This window comes from Kryptolebias marmoratus, linkage group LG13 (genome assembly GCF_001649575.2).
Source record: "Kryptolebias marmoratus isolate JLee-2015 linkage group LG13, ASM164957v2, whole genome shotgun sequence".
Lineage (NCBI taxonomy): Eukaryota > Metazoa > Chordata > Actinopteri > Cyprinodontiformes > Rivulidae > Kryptolebias > Kryptolebias marmoratus.
This window is the reverse complement of record NC_051442.1, coordinates 10,545,344-10,562,197: the sequence shown is the minus strand read 5'-3', so window position 1 is coordinate 10,562,197 and position 16,854 is coordinate 10,545,344. Positions and strand designations below refer to the sequence as shown.

Here is a 16,854-nt window from a genome sequence, read left to right as displayed (position 1 = left end):
AATTTCATTAGTAAACCTTAAACTGTACTCTTACAAATAATCACCTCCTCATCTCTGATGCAACGACTGATGAAGGTTGACGTTAAAGAATAAACATCTTTTGGGGCAATCAGTATTAACAGTAACATAAGCTGCCCCATGACCCTTATGATAGATGATATCGAACCTGTCATGCTAATCAGGTCATAAATATATTTAAAAAACAAACATTACATGTTTTGAACAGGTCTCTCAATGTCTTATTTGATTGTTGTGAATGTTGTTTTTTAACACAGAAGAATAAAACCCCTCTGGTCCTCACCGACTGTGTTGTGCCAGCGGTTTACGGCGAACAGCCGGCTACACGTGACGGTGACGGCGGCAGGTATGCTGAGGTGGGGGAGCGTGTTGGCCGCGACGTGGGTGACGGGGGAGTTGGAGGGGAACTTGAGCACCATGATGACGTCCTGCTGCATCTGATCCTTAAACATCAGAGGGCTCTGGGGAAGGAAACACTAGTGAGACAGACAGAGAGAAGGAAGAGAAAAGGACAGAGAAGAAAAGAAGAAGGGACGGGGAGGGGGAGAGAGGAGGGGACGGGAAGGTTCGGGTCGGGAGGGGGTGAAGATGGAGGTAAAAGGGAAAGACAGAACGGATGGGACAGAGGTGGGGAGGGGAAAGGTAAATTAGTGGGAGCAAAGGATCAGAGCAGGTACACACACTGAGGGCAGCTTGAGAACTAGGAGGAGGAGGTTGGTCTGGTTGGTCGGGGGTTGGGAGGTTTGGGTTGACATGGATGGCTCTGATGTGGAGACACTAAGGCCTCGTGCTGCTTAGGGTTGCAGGGAGAATAAAGAGGCTAAAAGACTATTACATACACTAGCATGTAATAAAATCTCAAAGAACAGAGTGTGAAATTGGAGACCATTCAGTAAGCTCATTATTAGACCAAAATACAACGAAGCTCCGCGCTAACCTATTACAGTTCATGTAAATTCAAAACAGAAGCTAAATGTAAACATTCTCGTAGTAACAACCTGTTTTTCATGTCATCTAGTGTGCATTTGAGATTAAAAATGTTTCTATAGTTTTTTTTCCCCCTGTGGAGGTTCTCTGAAAGCACATACAGAAAAAATGGTTCTGCTGAATCTGTCGAATTGTTCTCACCAGGTGCATGGCAGAAGAGCGAGGTGGGTGTGGCTCAATCAGCAGCTGGGAAGGGACCTGACCACACAGCTGGATCTGGGTCTCAACTGCCTGAAGATGGAAAAATGAGATACAAGTAAAAAAAAAAAAAGGAAAATGACAGATGATCCAGAAATATATAACCAAATAAAGATACATTTTCTCCCCAAACATCCTTGCAAAGTCTGTCAACATGCACTGTAAAAAGGCTTTGAGTTTGTCTTGAAGTTGTTGCATTTTATGTTGTACGAAAAAATCCTGAAAAAAACACTATTGTGGTGCTAGAACTAAAAGAGGAAGAGAGTTCAAAAATCTAATAAGATGTAAATCTCATAAATGATGCGTTGCCATAGAAACCAACCTCACGCTGCACAGCATCCATGTTATCCAAGTTGACTGCTCCCTCGTAGGACAAGAAGCTGAACACGTTGAGAGCTCGGACGGCTTCTGGACCACGCTGCTTGTAGCCGAATATGAGATCAATCCATTGGTGAAGCTGGCACGACACAAATTCACTCTCCAACGCCTGGATGGAGGAAGAGGTCGAGGCAGAGAGAGGAAGAAACAAAAAGGTCAGCAGCAAGTTTAGTGCCGAAAGGAAAAGACGAAAAAGTTTATTTATATTTTTCGGGAACGACTTGAGTCTCCCACCATGCGATTGATGCGAACAAAGTCTTCAGGTTTCTTGGCCCAGGCAGGAAGCTCCACATCACACACAGGAACGCCGTCCTCTCGCACGCCAAGTTCATACTCATTACTGTTGACAAACATCTCTGGCAGGTAGTAGAACTCTGGGATCAGCTCCTATTTGTTGGGACAGGAACAGATGTATTACACTACCTAGGTTTATATTAAGTCAAATATATATATTAATAAATTGTTAACTTAGTCAGCTCTTCCTTCAGTTACCTTGACATCAGACGTGTCTCTCTGGCAGTTCCTCCACGCACGGCCGATACCAGAGAAAGCTCTCTCTGGATGGTCAAACTTGCCATCGTTCGCGTTGAGAAAAAATGTGGTCAAAGGCTCCTGCGGGCACAAAAATATGGAATCTTTTTAGCAGAAGTCTTGAAAGTCTGTCACGTGGGCAAAAAGCCGTGGAGTATTAGAGTTTTTAAGACTGTTAAGTGGAAACTTACTATTCTGACCATCCACATCAGTGTTGAGTGAGCCGTGGAGTATAAGGTGGTATAGTGGTGGGGAGGGGTACTGTCATCGTCCCACGTCTCGTAGCGCTCTGCGTAAAACGCTGCTCGCTTGGGATTTAGTGCACCGATTGGCTGGTAGACAAGAAAACGCCCAGATTTGCTTCATCATACATTATTTGTCAAAACAGTTGGTGGTGTGCAGACATCATCAATGACATTATATCAGCTTTGCCTCATTTGGTTGGTTCAAATGTGAAAAGAATGATAAGTCTTGGTAGAGCAGAGACATAAAATGAGGCATTGAGTTGTGTTTTTAATCATTCATTTGAACTAATTGGCTGAAAAATGCGTCATATCAAATTGGTCTCAACCTTGGAAAGGTCTCTGAAGTTGCCAGGCAGAGTGAGGTCGAGCTCCTCTGAATCATAGTTAGTTAGGACCCAGGGGAAGACAGGGTACTGGTTCAAATCATTATAGGTCCTCCCTGCAGGGGAAAATGTCAAAGTCGATATTAAACAATATTCTAGTTTAAAGATAGTCATACTGTGAAACATTCTTTGGTATTTGCATGTTTCTGTACTCATGATTTATAAAAATAAAGGCAGACATACTAAATACGACAGTATTTTACTAAGATGAATTAGGTTAGAAAGCAAACTTTCCTTAATTCTGCGCCATGCGAATATATTTAATAAGTGAGATTAACTTCGGAGGTGAAATTAAGTGGCACAATAATAACAAAAACGGAATTAGCCTGAAAGGATTTTTAAAAACACATATTTGTACAAATATTCACTCATGCATACATGAATGTGTGGCCATGGAGACAAACATAAAAAAAGAAAGATTTCACTTTATGCCTGTGGAATGGATTTATTTTTAATAACAAAACACAGTAGAAGCAGTGAAGGCAAAAATAAACAATAAACACAAATCCATATTGTTGCATTAGGAAAACCCTCACAGCGAACAAGCTCGGTGAGATCAATCGAAGCAAATGGTTTGTTTTTACAATTTTGTGCCCAATTTTGTTAGTTATTTTATAATCCAGACAATGAAACTTAATCAGCGAAGTGCGAGCTTGTAAAACGAATTTACCTGCAATTGTATTTAGAAACATGAGGTACTCAAAGTTGGAGATCTCTCTCCTCTGCCAGCGCTGCGTCATGTTGGACGACTTGAAGAGCTGACGAGGAGTCGCCAAGGAAATACGCCTGAAACACACAAAAACATCAAAATATGTGATCTCCTCTTGTCACAGTAAGACAGAGAGGGTACAACCTGTACATACCTGGCTTGTGGTAGTCCATAGCTCGTTCCCACCCCCACCCGGGGTAGGCTGTAAACCACCCTTTTCACCGTGGCCTGGTCGGGGAAGTTAAACATCACAGATGCTGCAGAACGGAGGAGGTGATTAAAGCCAGTGTGTCAAAAACAAAAACTGAGGTGCTTTTTATTCTGAACTACAGAGGGATTAAAGAACCACTTTAAGTTGCATAAGGAACAAACTGCAAAAGACAACTAAGTTGACTTTGCAGTTCAAGTTGTGCAAACTCACTTCTGTTGGCCATGAAGACCTCCAGGCCTGTATTCTGCAGCAGGTACCGTCTGGAGAACACAGCTCGGATCTCACTAAACATCCACTTGCCGTGCAAACCCTCCGAGTAAGCCAGCACCTGTGGAGTGTGGACGCACAAAACAACAAGGAAAAAAAATGTCTCAGAAATTAAACAACACGAGCATGAATCTGTCTTTCTATGGTCCTATTTTTCCCCTCTTTCGCATGTCTTCATGTTTGGAAAAAAGAAAAAGTTTATTACTCTCACTTTAGCATCCATCTTCTTGAAGGCAGGATCCTCCTCATCAACTTCGAAGTAGATCTCAGTCGTGGTGATGGACAGAGTGCCTCGAGCCACCACCACAGGAGCTACCAACTGGGCTGGAGTGCTCAGAACTACAGGGCCTGGGGGGTGGGGGTGGAGGGTGTATTACCAAGATATTACAAAGAATACAGGAGGACACTGACGGGCTTCGGATGCAGAAAATACAAGAAGCATCACAGATAACACTAAACTTAAAACCTTAGAGGCATGATCAGGTATGAAATTCACCGAGGTACCATTAGATTGAATTAGATTTGAGTCAGAATCAGTTTTTAGTCATTTATCACGTAATCTTTGTGAGTCCGACAGATCAGCTTGGCGGTTAGTGCAGCTGCACAAACAAATGTTCAAATGTCCAACTTGCCTTTGGAGATAAAAAGTCTCGGGCGGAAACGTACTAAAAACAAGAGTCATAGACAACTTAATGTTCAGGAAGGCTGAAACTGTTGTGTTTTTTGCGTCTTCGTGTGAATCTGAACCTCACCAGCAAGGTTATCGATCTCTTTTTCCTGCAGCAGACTAACGGCGTCATCGTCTCCCTCCAGCATCAACTCCGCCTCCGGGTTCTGGGTGACCACCGACTGGCTGCGGAAGCTCTTCTTGGACTTCATGCTCTCCTCCTCCTCCTCTGTACCTGTTTGACAACGTTTTCAAGAATCCCTGTGAAAGGACGCAATGAGGAGCTGCCAGCTGAGCGCAGCAGGTTACGACACACTACTGACCGTATTCATCCAGGGTTTTGAGTGAAATGTCAGCGTGTGTGGAGCCGAAGGCGTTTCTCACAAATCTTCTTCTCCTCCTCAGGTCGTCCTCCCAGTAGTCCAGGCGCCAGAAATCATGCAGTTGACTGTAGAATCGATTGGGGAGGCAAACATGAGTGTTCTAACGAATAAAGGTGGTCATTTTGAGACATTTGGAAGTCCAAATAAATGAAAATAAATTTATTAAATTAAAAGCTTGAGAGGAAGGTTCATGTTGTGTTTACACCAGCAAACAAAAAATCAAATGACCTACAGTCATTACTGAAATGCAAAATTCTTGATTTTTGAAGCGTTTCTAATTTTGCAAACACCAGTAATTGTTTTCGTTTCTTATTTTTCTGTACATGTTTTTTATTTTTATTTATTTGATTTGTGATATTTAACAGAATTATTTACATCACCTGAAAAATTGAAGCACATTTTTTAACCATTACTTGCCTGACATGTTTCTGAGGAGCACTAAAGCAGCAAATGCCTTCAGTCGAAGGCCATGCTGTGTCTGAGTATCAATATTCGTCCTCAGCTCACCTCTGTGACATTGTCCCCCACGCTCCGTGCTTATTGGTCAGGATGTTGAGGATCTTCTGTTTCAGCTGGTTTGCGGTCACATGATCTCTGTGCTTGGCGGCGCTGATGAGGTGGTCGCACATCTTCTCCTCCTCTCTCCGGTCCGCAGCGTACTGGGCGCAGTTAGACTGAGGAGTGGGAGGTCAAAGGTTAAACGTGGAGCAGCCACACTGAGAGGTCGAACATTGCTGCCAGACATGAACTGATCATCCTGACGGTGTTTGTTCGTTCTGCAGCTGCTGTTTGACTGTACTGTTCAGCTTGGTTGTTGAGTTTTTTAAGACTCAAAAACAAACAAAAAAAAAAACAATTGTGGGTTTCAGCTGTTCAAAATGACATTTTTAGCATTTAAAATGCATTCGGTAGTCAGAGAAATGTGAAATAAATAAATGAATAAAACATGTCGCTATTGCTTAGATTAGCCAACTGTGGAGGACTGTAATGTCAGCTTCTCTCTTATTTTTAACACTGTACAATAAATTTATAAATGCTCCATAAACACCTGTCATATGTGAAAATGGTTGGTATGAAAGTGCAACTAAAACAAAACACTCAGTGCTTCTGTTCTGAATGGTTTAAATGGTCAGCTATAATGACACACTCACAACACTGACTAAACATACTGTGTGCGCCTCAGCTAATAAATACAGAACGACTAAAGTGAGCCAGAGGCGTGATGGAGTTGCTAAATAATTAAATGAGAACTTGTACTGGTGCTTTTCGTTTGACACAACCACAATGAAGAGAATAGTATGAGCTAAACGGTTCTCTTTTTAAACCCAGATGGTGTGTGGTGCAACTACAATTATGTTCTGCTATTACTTAAAACGCAGGCATTTGGTTCTTAAACTGTTGTCCTGATTTTCCATTATATCGGATAACATTTTTCATCACTTTAAACTGATTTTTTTCATGTTTAATCTTTCTGTACAAAGAGCAAAGATGGGCTTTCCTTTAAGAAAAGTTGCTTCATTCATCAATAATACTACTGTTTAGTGTTTGAAATAAACACATGCCGTACTTGCTGCTTACAACCCGTAGACATAATGAGCGTAATACTATAGCTGCTTCAAAAAGTTGACTTAAGACAAACAAGAGCGACGGTTCGTGTGTTTACCTCGAATTCCGCATGTTTGTGTACGTCCTCGGCCCTCTGCCTGTTCAGGATGAACTCTGCTTCGTTGGCAACACGAACGATGTGATCCTTCATGGCGTGGCACAGGAGTCTGGTAAAGAAACGGAGAAATGTGGATTATTTCGCCACAAGACGGAATGTAATAAGACTTGTCCAGGGTTTCGGCTAAAGCCTGTAGATGTTAACGTGAACACTGCAGGGCGTCTTCTTCCTCACTGATGCAAATTTTGTGCCAAATCTCCAACAAGCTGCAGGCACTAGAATTAGATCAGTGCCCGCCAGCTGTGAACTTAGCTACACTTTAATGATCTGACCTCCTGCTGAACACTCGGAGCTGAGCACCGTGCACTTATCCTGACAAGACGCTCATTAGGGCTCAATCACATTAGTTGTAAAACAGTGATAACAATTCTAGTGTTAATAAGTTAATCACAGGGACTTGAGTGGGGTGATAATCATTCCGAGTGATTAATTACCTCCCCTCATTGATGAGCTCAATGAAGGCCAGGCCAGCATTCTTCTGAATTGAGTTCTGCCACTCCTGTAAGATACATTCAAAGTTAATGATTGTGACGGCTGAGAGGAGCTACATCTGTAAAAAGTGGAACGGTACAACTCATTCTACACCAAAGAGCCACTTTAATAAAAAATTGATTCGGACTTTGTACATGAAAATAACAAAAATCTAACACTCTTGTCATAAAATATGTACCACAAATGTAAAATTACAAAACAATCTACTGAATCAAACTAAGATAAACATTACGGTGGTAATCAGAGCACACAAAGATAAAAGAATAGTTAAAAGCTCTGTTAGTGTCAGTAAAATTGGATCCATTTGAGCATCTGTAAGAGTTTTGTGTTTTTGTGCATGTGGGAGTGGAAACTTCTGAGCAGGACGACAGCGCTGCTGAAAGCCTGAACCTATCACAGCTCCATTAGCTCCGGCGGCTCTTAAGGCCATCTCTTGTTACACCCCCACCATCCAGAGGATCGATTTCTGGGCTCGGGTTTGCTCTCTGGGGCCTCTAATGGCAGACGAGTCCGGAGTCTGTGGTAATACTATACATGCTGACGAGCAGCCTCCCGGAAGGACGGTGGGAGAGACAAAAGGAAAAGGGAGTGGTGGGACGAAAAGGACAGGAGATGAAAGCAGCAGCTGCTAAAACACGGAGGTAAAATTAGGCAGGAACGCAGAGGCAGCGCCACTGAAGATGGAACGAGGGGGGGGGGAAAGCGAGAGAAGTGAGTAAGGGACACAGTGACTGAGTTAGGAGAAACGAGGGAGAACAAGAGGAAAAAAGATGTGAAAAACTTCAGAACTTGAAAGAAAACTGGTCACCCGTGTCGTCTGAGAGCAGCTCTGTAATGGTGAGTGCCATCCTGTCTTTTGAGCACAGAAAACCCTGAGACACCAGCTTTAAAGACATGGGTGATAAATGAGCCAGAAAACCTTCTATATTAATCAAGATGTAATGCTTTTTGCAATTTAGCTTAGTTTTTACAATTTAATGTAATGTATTTTGGTTTTATGACGGGTAAGAGTATGTTTGTAGCCTTATTGTTGCTGAGAAAAACAATATTGTGAGGATGTTTTGTATTACAGCTGCATTGAGCTCAGTACACAGTGAGCTCCTCTTCATGTCATTAGACAAATCAATACCTCCACATCGTTTTCCATGCCTAATGTTGATAATCATAATTAGTCAACAAAAGTTTTAGAATTAGATATTAATGGGACAAAAATGAACACAATGTCTGTGGAATTGACCAAATAGCTCATACAATGGGCGTCAGGACTATAGATTAGGAGTGTGTATCTCCGTCTGTGGCAGGTACAATGCTGACATTGACAAACTGCTAACAATGGATCTGTAACCAGCACAGAGTTTTAAAAAAATTAATACAACATTATCCTAATCACCTCTCAATCATGATACAGTGCAATTTAATGTGAGCTTTAAATGCATTTTCTACATTTTCAGGAGCAAAAATATCTTTAACCTTTTCACAAACGGGTCTTTTGTAAGTGCTTAGAATTTCAGACTAATTTTAACTGTAAACTCTGACCAACATTAACTCACTGCTGCAAATAAACACCAGTCTAACTGTTATTATTATAACAGTTACGGCCATAAAATCACTTAACTGTGGTGAAAACTTAAAAACAGAAACACCCTTAAACAATAAATGTCCGAACTGATAAAATAACACAAAAAGAAGTAGTGCTGAAAGGACGATCTTCATACACAAATGTAGCTACATGATTTCAAAAATATCTGCATAAATTTTACGTCTTTTTTTTTTCTTTTATTGTAACGTTTGAAATGAATCTGTAGCAGACTACCCCCTGCTGCCGTTCCAGTTTTTATGATGCGTTTCTTGTTCTGCGACTGACGTAAATCAAGAGGCGCACAAGCAACCAAAACGAGTAACACCAGTTTTGCTGCAAAATGCCATTTTTTAAAAAAGTTTTATAACGTAACAACAGTTAATGCAGGAGCAATGATACAAAACACCAAGTTATTGGGAGGGTTATGTTTCTGAATAAAAAAAAAAGATGCATCTTAATTTTATCCCAAAACTGCATCCATTTCCTGTTGCTCTACCAATGAACCGATTCATATATTGATGCAATTTGGTTCATCTTAACAACCCTACTGTAGAAACAGGCGGAGAAGAGAGGTGATAGGTCACCGACCTGAGAACAGAGCAGCATCACGAGCTCCACCACAGATGTGCTGGACTTCATGCACACCAGACCTGCAGCACGGACACAAACAGCCCAGTCAGAAGCTTCAGTTCGTTTCTCTCCGACACAAGTGCACACATCATTCGGAGAGACAGAAAGATTATCAGAGAAGGTACTGTAGCGTTAGCAATTTCTGTTATAGTATGTGCTCATCATAGTTTCATAGTTAATTCACAAAAAGCATGCCACAGAAAAGACAAGAACAAACAGTAGAGAAATTCAGGAAAGAGAGAGAAGAAGGAGGAGGAGGAGGAAGAAAGGAGGGAGGGGGGACAGAGGAGAAGGAATAGTTAACACTGAAACAGTGGATCACAAAACAGGAAGCCAGGAAGCAGGTGGGCAGAGGGACAACAACAACACACTCAGGACAACTTAAATTACAGGTAAAGCTGAAACTGATCATAATCTGATCTAAGAACAGTCGCATGTCTATCTAGCTGGGATAAAATGGTGCAAAAGACAGACTTCATACCTGGTGGACGAATGAGTGAAGCAGCTGACTCAAAGACAATCAGTCACTCTCACACAGCAACACACCCACGGTTCACTCTCGACCAGTGTTTTTTTTTTTTTTTTCACACACCGACACCGCAGTGAGGGACAGTGAATGAGGAGACTCCACAGAGAGACGCCAGTTAGAGAAAAAGGAGCCGTGTACAGCACCTGTACCTTCTATGAGCAGCTCCTGCCCATGGCTACCCAGCAGCGTCCTGGACAGAAAGGGGGCGAAGTCCACGAAGATCTCCCTCAGCAGCGGGGCCACCTTCTCCAGAGCGCGCTCCAGCTTGGTGGTGATACTGCAAGGGGGAGGGGAGGGGGGGAAAACAGGCAAGAAAGATAAAGATGAGGGGAGGAGTGAGGGCGAAATAAGAAACATACAGATCAGGGTAAAAGTTAGGAAATGAGAAAGTGAGCAAGAACCAAACATGCATATTAAAAAAAAAAGAGCAGGAACAGGTGAGAACAAGGAAGGAGCAGAAAAAGGCTGGTGAAAGAAACAGGTGTGAAATGAACGCAGATGGTATAAAATTTTGAAGTCAAATGTATTGGTTTGGAACTACGTTTGATTTAGTATTTGAAAGTTTAGAGTAAAGGTACAAGTGTAAAAGCTAACTGCAAAACAAGAGCACGGGAAGCTAAACCGTGCTCGTTTTAACGTTAGCATGTATTTGTGTACTTTACATGCAAGAATAAAGTACTGTGCATTCTCTATTTTATCAGTGTGAAACAGTTTGCTTTGTTTTATGTGCAAATGGTCAGCTATGCAACAAAACAGAACCCAAAACATCTGTTCTTATTGTAAAGTAACAAAAATGCATGAGTCCTGTTGGAATCCAAACATTTGTAAACTTTAGACTTTTTTTCTTTTGCTATTTTTGTGCTCCTTTTCACCCTCATGTGGCTTAAGATAAGTACTACAAGAAGTCTGTTCTGTTTTGCCGAATTTATTCTAAAAAAACACCTATCTTTTCTTTACTAATAAAACTATTTCAATTTTAGTGAGAGGAAAATAATTTAAAAGGGCAGCACCGAAAGTGCATTTTTTTCCCACCACTTAAGTCAGAGATGCTGAAGGAAAAACAATGTGAATTCAGATGAAAATTAATGAATAAATAACTTGATAGTTTTTGCTTCTTAATTGTCAAAACAGAGAAAGTAAAGTAAAAACTTCACAGCCGAGCAGATTAAATCCTGTAGCCACGATGGCTGTGAAGTTTTTAGTCCTGTAAGTGTGTGATTTCTGACACAGACCTGGGTCTCTTAGTGTTGCCAAATTATTTGTTTTAACCAGCTCAGGGTGCCAGATGAGTCAGACATCGAGAGCTGCAGGCGAGGTTAAAACAGACAGTTTGACTCAGGTCTGATCTGGACTTCGGGGTTAGTGTGAGAAGACAACCATGCAATAAGAGACAGACTTAAATGTGGTGCTGTAAAAATGAGCTGCTGGTCTAAAATGAAAGCGATGCTGTCATCTTGCTGAAGCAAAGATGTCTGTCTTTAGTTGCATGGCGTAAAAAGGGAACATTCAGTAGTGGCTGAGCAGAGCAGAGAGTGTGGTGGAGGCGTGGCAGAGGGAGAGGGAGNGGGGGCATGGGGACAGGACGGGTGTCTCCTTGCCTAAAACACTGTCCTGCATCTCGGGGGGCTGCCTGGAAGCCTGCCAGAGAGCTAAAAGACTTGAGCTCAGGGGGCGTCTGACCGCTGCGCAGCGCGCACTGCGCCACCTCACAATAGGCACTGCAATACAAACCGCACACAGAAAGAACACACACACATACACACACTGATTTAGGAACACACGAGCACCCACGCACACTCATGTCTTTGCACTTACCAACAAATACTTGCTAACATTGACAGAAATGCTACAGCACAAAATTCTGCAAAGTTTAAACTGATTCAGATTTTTTTTTTTTTTTTGGAGTGGGTTCTGTGGAAAGGTTATAAAAAAATTAATATCTTACTTGCTGTAGATGGCTTGCTGAACAACATCACACAGGAAAAACAGAATAATTCTGACCATATCGATGAGCTAACAGCTAGTCTAACTCAAAACTTCAATCAGCAATCTCAAAACTTTTATTGAGGTTCATGCAAATGTTATTCTCTGAACATTTACATCTGCATCAGTTTGATAGAACAGGATTTTCCCCGCAGAAATTTTATAATTTTATGACCCAGAAGTGATGCTACCATTTGAAACTGTTAACAACCACACACTTCTTTGTAAATAAATGTGTAATTAGCTGTTAGCTCGTCAATCTAATCAAAATCAAACTGCGTTTTTCCAAAGTGAGGTTGTTCGAAGAGTCATCTACAACACATAAGACATTGATTTTTCATCAACCTTTCGACAGAATCCCACTTCAAAAGATATGAACTGTTCCTTAAAGGCTGTTTTTCTGACTTTACAAGCTTTCACATGGCAGATCATCTCTTATTTTACACAGTGTGGTAAGACAAAACAAAGATTTATGTTACTGACATTGTTGCTTAAATGTTCTCTGAAACACATGAAGACCAAACGAGCTCAGGTTAATAAGTGGTGACGTTTTTCAGTATCTCCGGTGGATTTTAAATTAGGACATTAGAACACAGTCGACACATCCGTGATGAAGAGCACCGTAGTGTTGATTAAGTGAGATGTGTCAGTGACATGTGTGGATGACAGTTTCAAATAGGTGAGGCAGAGGGACTATTAATCTCAGCTGGTATTTAGCACAGGAGCCAGACGAGCTTATGTTTCATCTCCTCTGGCAGAATGCGTCGGACCCTCCTTCTTTCGGAGCCGATTTCCACCTGGTTCAGTTTGTCTCCGAGTCATAGGAGTGTGTTTAATACAATACCATCTCCGCAGACGTTTTGACCTAAAACAGGACCAGCGCAGGTGTTGTTCGCTGAGGGCTGCGTTACACTTAGATGTTCTGCTTTAGATGTTCTACAGAGAACCGACATGCACAGGTGCAGAAGCTGAACCCAGACCACATTCATCAACCTGAGCCAATCGTACTATTTTGAGTCAAAATGTTTGCTGTGGAATACAACCTACGGCCAAACAGAAGACTTCTTTGGGGCGACTTCTGCAGATGTGAAAGAATCCTTCGTAATTAGGGATCGTGTCAACAACAGTGAATAAACTCCCTTGAGATGGTTTTGCTTCAATTGGCAATATGTTGCTTTATTCTTCTGCTATTACCTTCTGAAGCCTCAAATCTATTGTTTTGGCAATTATCAGACACACTTCAGTATTGGCTGTAGTGTTCAGCTCAGGAGAATATGTCCTTATTTTCTCTTCTTTCCATGGTACAACTATCAAGATGACAACTAAAATTGACTTTTGAGGTTGTGTTGTTGAATTTTGCTACAGCTTTAATGATTTGTTTTATATCTCCAGCACTCCCCGAACAATTACTATCGCTAATCTTAGATATTTGTTACCCAAGGCTAGAAAAGTGCACCCCTGATGCTCGCAGCTCCTCTAGACAAAAAAACTCATCTCACTCGTTAATATCAGTAATGATTATGTGAGTGAACTACAAGGATTCGTTGATAAAGATGAAGTGATTGGAATGAGGTGAACAAAAACCCAAAACAAAACAACAACAAAAAAAAACCGACAAGGAATCAAGAAACAAATCAAAAATCTAAAAGGAGGGGGGGGGGAAAGAGTGAAAGGAAACTAAGTGGTTGAAGAAGCTTTGGGACGGTGAGAATACACACCTCATATTCTCCATGGTGTCCTCCGGCATGGGAGCCACAGTCTGCACCGCAGGCAGATTCTTACTAGTTGCGCCATTAACAAATGATGAAGAGGAGGAAGTGGACGAGGAGGCAGAGTCTGTGGCACCTGGGGAGGACATAGAGGCAGCAGGGTAAAGGCTGAAAAGTAAGACGACCATTACAGAAACACGAGTCAAGGTTTGAGACAATCAGCCTGCAGGATAATACCGCAGGAAACACATTAATGCTGATGATCGGTTGCAAACAAATTTAATTTGGATTGCATTTTACTGGACATGTTGCCGCAGTTCTTCTGGTTATAGTTTGTGAAAATAGCTTTGCAATCAATAGGCAGAATCCATTAGCAGGGAACAAACCCTGGCCTTGTCCATTATGCATGAATAATACAAGAAAATATCTGATAAGCTGGCAGAGACTGGAATACAAATCCATTTTCCTACAATAAATCTGCTGAGCATGATGTCAGAGGATGTGCATTTGAATATCATCTTGAATTTGTTCGTTTTTCAATCTAATCTCACAGGATAAAGATAATTATTTAAAAGGATTTGATGGTTCCATTTTGCTTTTATTAGGTTCTTTCCTTGCAGTAAAAAAAAAAAAAAAAATCAGTGCAGCAAAAACAAAAACTTTGATTGCTTGACAACGACTTTCAGGTTGCTTGACTGAGTTGTTGGAGGCCTTTTACAGGAAACATGTTTATTGTTTGTGTCTACAGAAAGCCATCATTCAGAAACTGAACAGGAGCAGCTATAATTACAGCAACCAGGGAGAAACTGGGAGGCTCTGAAAGGAAACGGAGTGCATCGTCATTAATTATTCAGTACCCCATCCACGTTTTTTCTTTGAAACTGACACCTCCTTCTTTTGGGTCACAAGCTGGTTCCAAAATCTGGGGTTAAGGTCTCGCTGTGGGTCAGGAGACAGCAAGTGTAAACACATTTAAAATAAAATTTAATGCACATAAAATATTTTACTACAACAGTTTAGGGTGAAAACAATAATCTTAAAAGGAATAAAAATAGTATAATTGTTGTTGTGTTCTCATTTTCCTTTAATTGTGTGTTTTCCTGTTTATCATTTCTTCTGTTTTTTACAGTAACGACTACAGCATACTTTTAGCCATTTTACCCATTCAGATGTTAAAAAGTTCAGCTTGTTTAGGAGATGGCTGTTACAGCTGACTCGTGTTTAATATTTAGCTCAATTTAACATTTTTGGTCTCACAGAAATGAACAGAGATTTTTCATTTAATATTTTAGCTTCAGTTTAGTTATTTTTTGCATTTAGCTCCTGTTTAGCTGATTTTAGCTATTAGCTACGGTTTTGCTAATTTTAGTTTTTAGCTTCTGTTTCCTGGTTTTAGCTCTGAGCTACTGTTTTGTTCGTTTGAGCCTTTGGCTACTGTTTTATTACCATTTTGCTTTAAGCTACTTTCCTGCTCATTTTAGCTTTAGCTGTTCTCTTTTTAGATTGTCAGTGACCTGCTGAATTTAGCTGTTCTTCTGCTCATTTCAGTTTCTGTTCTGCATGTTCTAACTTTAACAATCAGTTAATAAATTACAGCCAAATCACTCAGAACTCAGTGTTCACACTGTAGTTTTACAGAAAATGCAGATTTTCTAGTTTTATTTGCCTAATTTATTATTATTATTAATTATTAAGACTGGCATTGTTCAACTAGCAATAGAGTCTAGTCTCTGCCAGAGTTACTTTGTGAGTTGGAGGCTGAAACGTTTGGGAACCCCTGGACACAGGCTGTCCTTGTATGACCTCCCACCTGTCGTGTTGATCATGCTCTTGGGCGTCGCTGTGGCAGCAGCAAAAATGTTGGGCGTGCTGCCAGCAGTGGCGGCTCCACTGGTGGTGGGCGTGCCCACCGTGTTGACTGACAGGCTGCCGGGTGGCGGCTTTTTCACTGGAACCACAACACTCCTGGGAAAGACAGGACACAAAACGACTATGTAAAACGACTATGATGTGAAATACCGGTGACGTGTTAGCTCATGCCTGCAGTAAACGTAAACAAAAGTCAACAGTATGATGTTTGGTCTGGTCAGGTGACACCCGTTTGAATGAATTCAATATAATCAATTAAAAGTTGCTTATCTGTATTTAGTGTAAATATATACTTATATATATTGTTCACAAATCTTAAATTAGAACACCTGACATTGTGACAGGACTCAGGAAGAAGTGCCTCCACATGATTAAATTTGTCCCCCAAAATTTTTGTGTTGCTTTGGCAACATCGGGGAGCTAAAATGATATTCTCACATTTGCCAACAGATGGGAACTTTAGCATCACCATCAGGAAGCAAAAGCTGTTGCCGCTTTGGACTGACGAAGATAAATCAGGATTTAACTGATGGAAATGTATTATCTCCCTCAAAATTCTGGTTGCAGCATTAGCAGATTTTCAGAATAAAGTACTTGCTAATTAAATTGTATTAAAATTATTTATAAGCCAGACGATAAAATCTGCTGCTACTTCTAACTAAAGATAAACTACACAAATATATTTGCCTAAAAACAAAGAGGAATAAAACCTTGCGTTTTAGTTGCAGGATTTTTGTAATTTATATGAAATAAAGCGACAGATTCAGGTCTGACCTATAAAGACAAGCTGAAGGAAGAATGTGGCGATCTCAGAGATGGATATGGAGCATCTGTCATTAATAATGCACACTGTATTCAATCGATAACTCAGCTCTCTGGGGCCGTGACAGAGCAGAATCAAGGAGACTAAATGATGTGCGGGAGGTTATAGCCAGGGGTGGAAATTAAAAATTTTGTCCACCAGCCACAGTGGCTGGTGGACAAAATTTTTTACCAGCCACTCAAATATTATACCAGCCACTATTTTTTGTTGTGACAAAAAGTTATTTCATATGATGATGATGATCGACGCGGGTGGAAGCTGACTACTCTTGAAAAACAGAAAATAAAATAGCTTCTCATCACAACACCTAATTGGTGTTAGACTGCATGTAATCTGTAGGATCGAGTGCATCATATGGGTTTGCAGTGAACTGTTGTAATATTTTTAAGGGAGTTTTCTCAGGTTTTTTCGGGTCCAATGTTATTTAGATAAATAATTTTCCAACAACAACCAGTTAATTTACCAACAAGTCTTTAACTGTGTTTATTCCTCTCATCACGGACAATAAGTCTTTTGAATTTGGAGACATTTGTTGTTGTT

The 16,854-nt window shown here is 40.9% G+C and overlaps 1 protein-coding gene and 1 long non-coding RNA gene across 16 annotated transcripts in view; one reads left to right on the top strand and one right to left on the bottom strand.

Annotated features, from left to right (window-relative positions):
* nbeaa (neurobeachin a) overlaps positions 1-16,854 on the bottom strand; it is a 106,505-nt gene that overhangs the window by 4,205 nt on the left and 85,446 nt on the right. For 3 of the 15 annotated variants that reach the window (XM_037979049.1, XM_037979050.1, XM_037979054.1), the window contains 21 exons: positions 15,433-15,587; positions 13,632-13,758; positions 11,529-11,648; positions 10,074-10,207; positions 9,360-9,421; positions 7,135-7,199; positions 6,641-6,749; positions 5,485-5,651; positions 4,918-5,042; positions 4,680-4,829; positions 4,133-4,275; positions 3,871-3,988; positions 3,604-3,706; positions 3,411-3,526; positions 2,684-2,796; positions 2,304-2,444; positions 2,074-2,193; positions 1,816-1,968; positions 1,526-1,690; positions 1,147-1,236; positions 302-494 (listed from right to left, as the gene is read on the bottom strand). In XM_037979049.1, coding sequence (XP_037834977.1) covers positions 302-494; positions 1,147-1,236; positions 1,526-1,690; positions 1,816-1,968; positions 2,074-2,193; positions 2,304-2,444; positions 2,684-2,796; positions 3,411-3,526; positions 3,604-3,706; positions 3,871-3,988; positions 4,133-4,275; positions 4,680-4,829; positions 4,918-5,042; positions 5,485-5,651; positions 6,641-6,749; positions 7,135-7,199; positions 9,360-9,421; positions 10,074-10,207; positions 11,529-11,648; positions 13,632-13,758; positions 15,433-15,587 — 2,669 coding nt within the window. Of the gene's footprint in view, positions 1-301; positions 495-1,146; positions 1,237-1,525; positions 1,691-1,815; positions 1,969-2,073; positions 2,194-2,303; positions 2,445-2,683; positions 2,797-3,410; positions 3,527-3,603; positions 3,707-3,870; positions 3,989-4,132; positions 4,276-4,559; positions 4,593-4,679; positions 4,830-4,917; positions 5,043-5,484; positions 5,652-6,640; positions 6,750-7,134; positions 7,200-9,359; positions 9,422-10,073; positions 10,208-11,528; positions 11,649-13,631; positions 13,759-15,432; positions 15,588-16,854 lie in introns of all 15 variants that reach the window. The other 12 variants (XM_017418060.3, XM_037979058.1, XM_017418059.3 and 9 more) reach the window with 11 other exon arrangements.
* The window catches only part of LOC112450563, a 10,789-nt gene continuing 1,723 nt past the window's right edge, over positions 7,789-16,854 (top strand). Inside the window, exon 1 of the long non-coding RNA XR_003039223.2 lies at positions 7,789-8,029. This is a non-coding gene — a long non-coding RNA (uncharacterized LOC112450563). The remainder of the gene's footprint in view (positions 8,030-16,854) is intronic.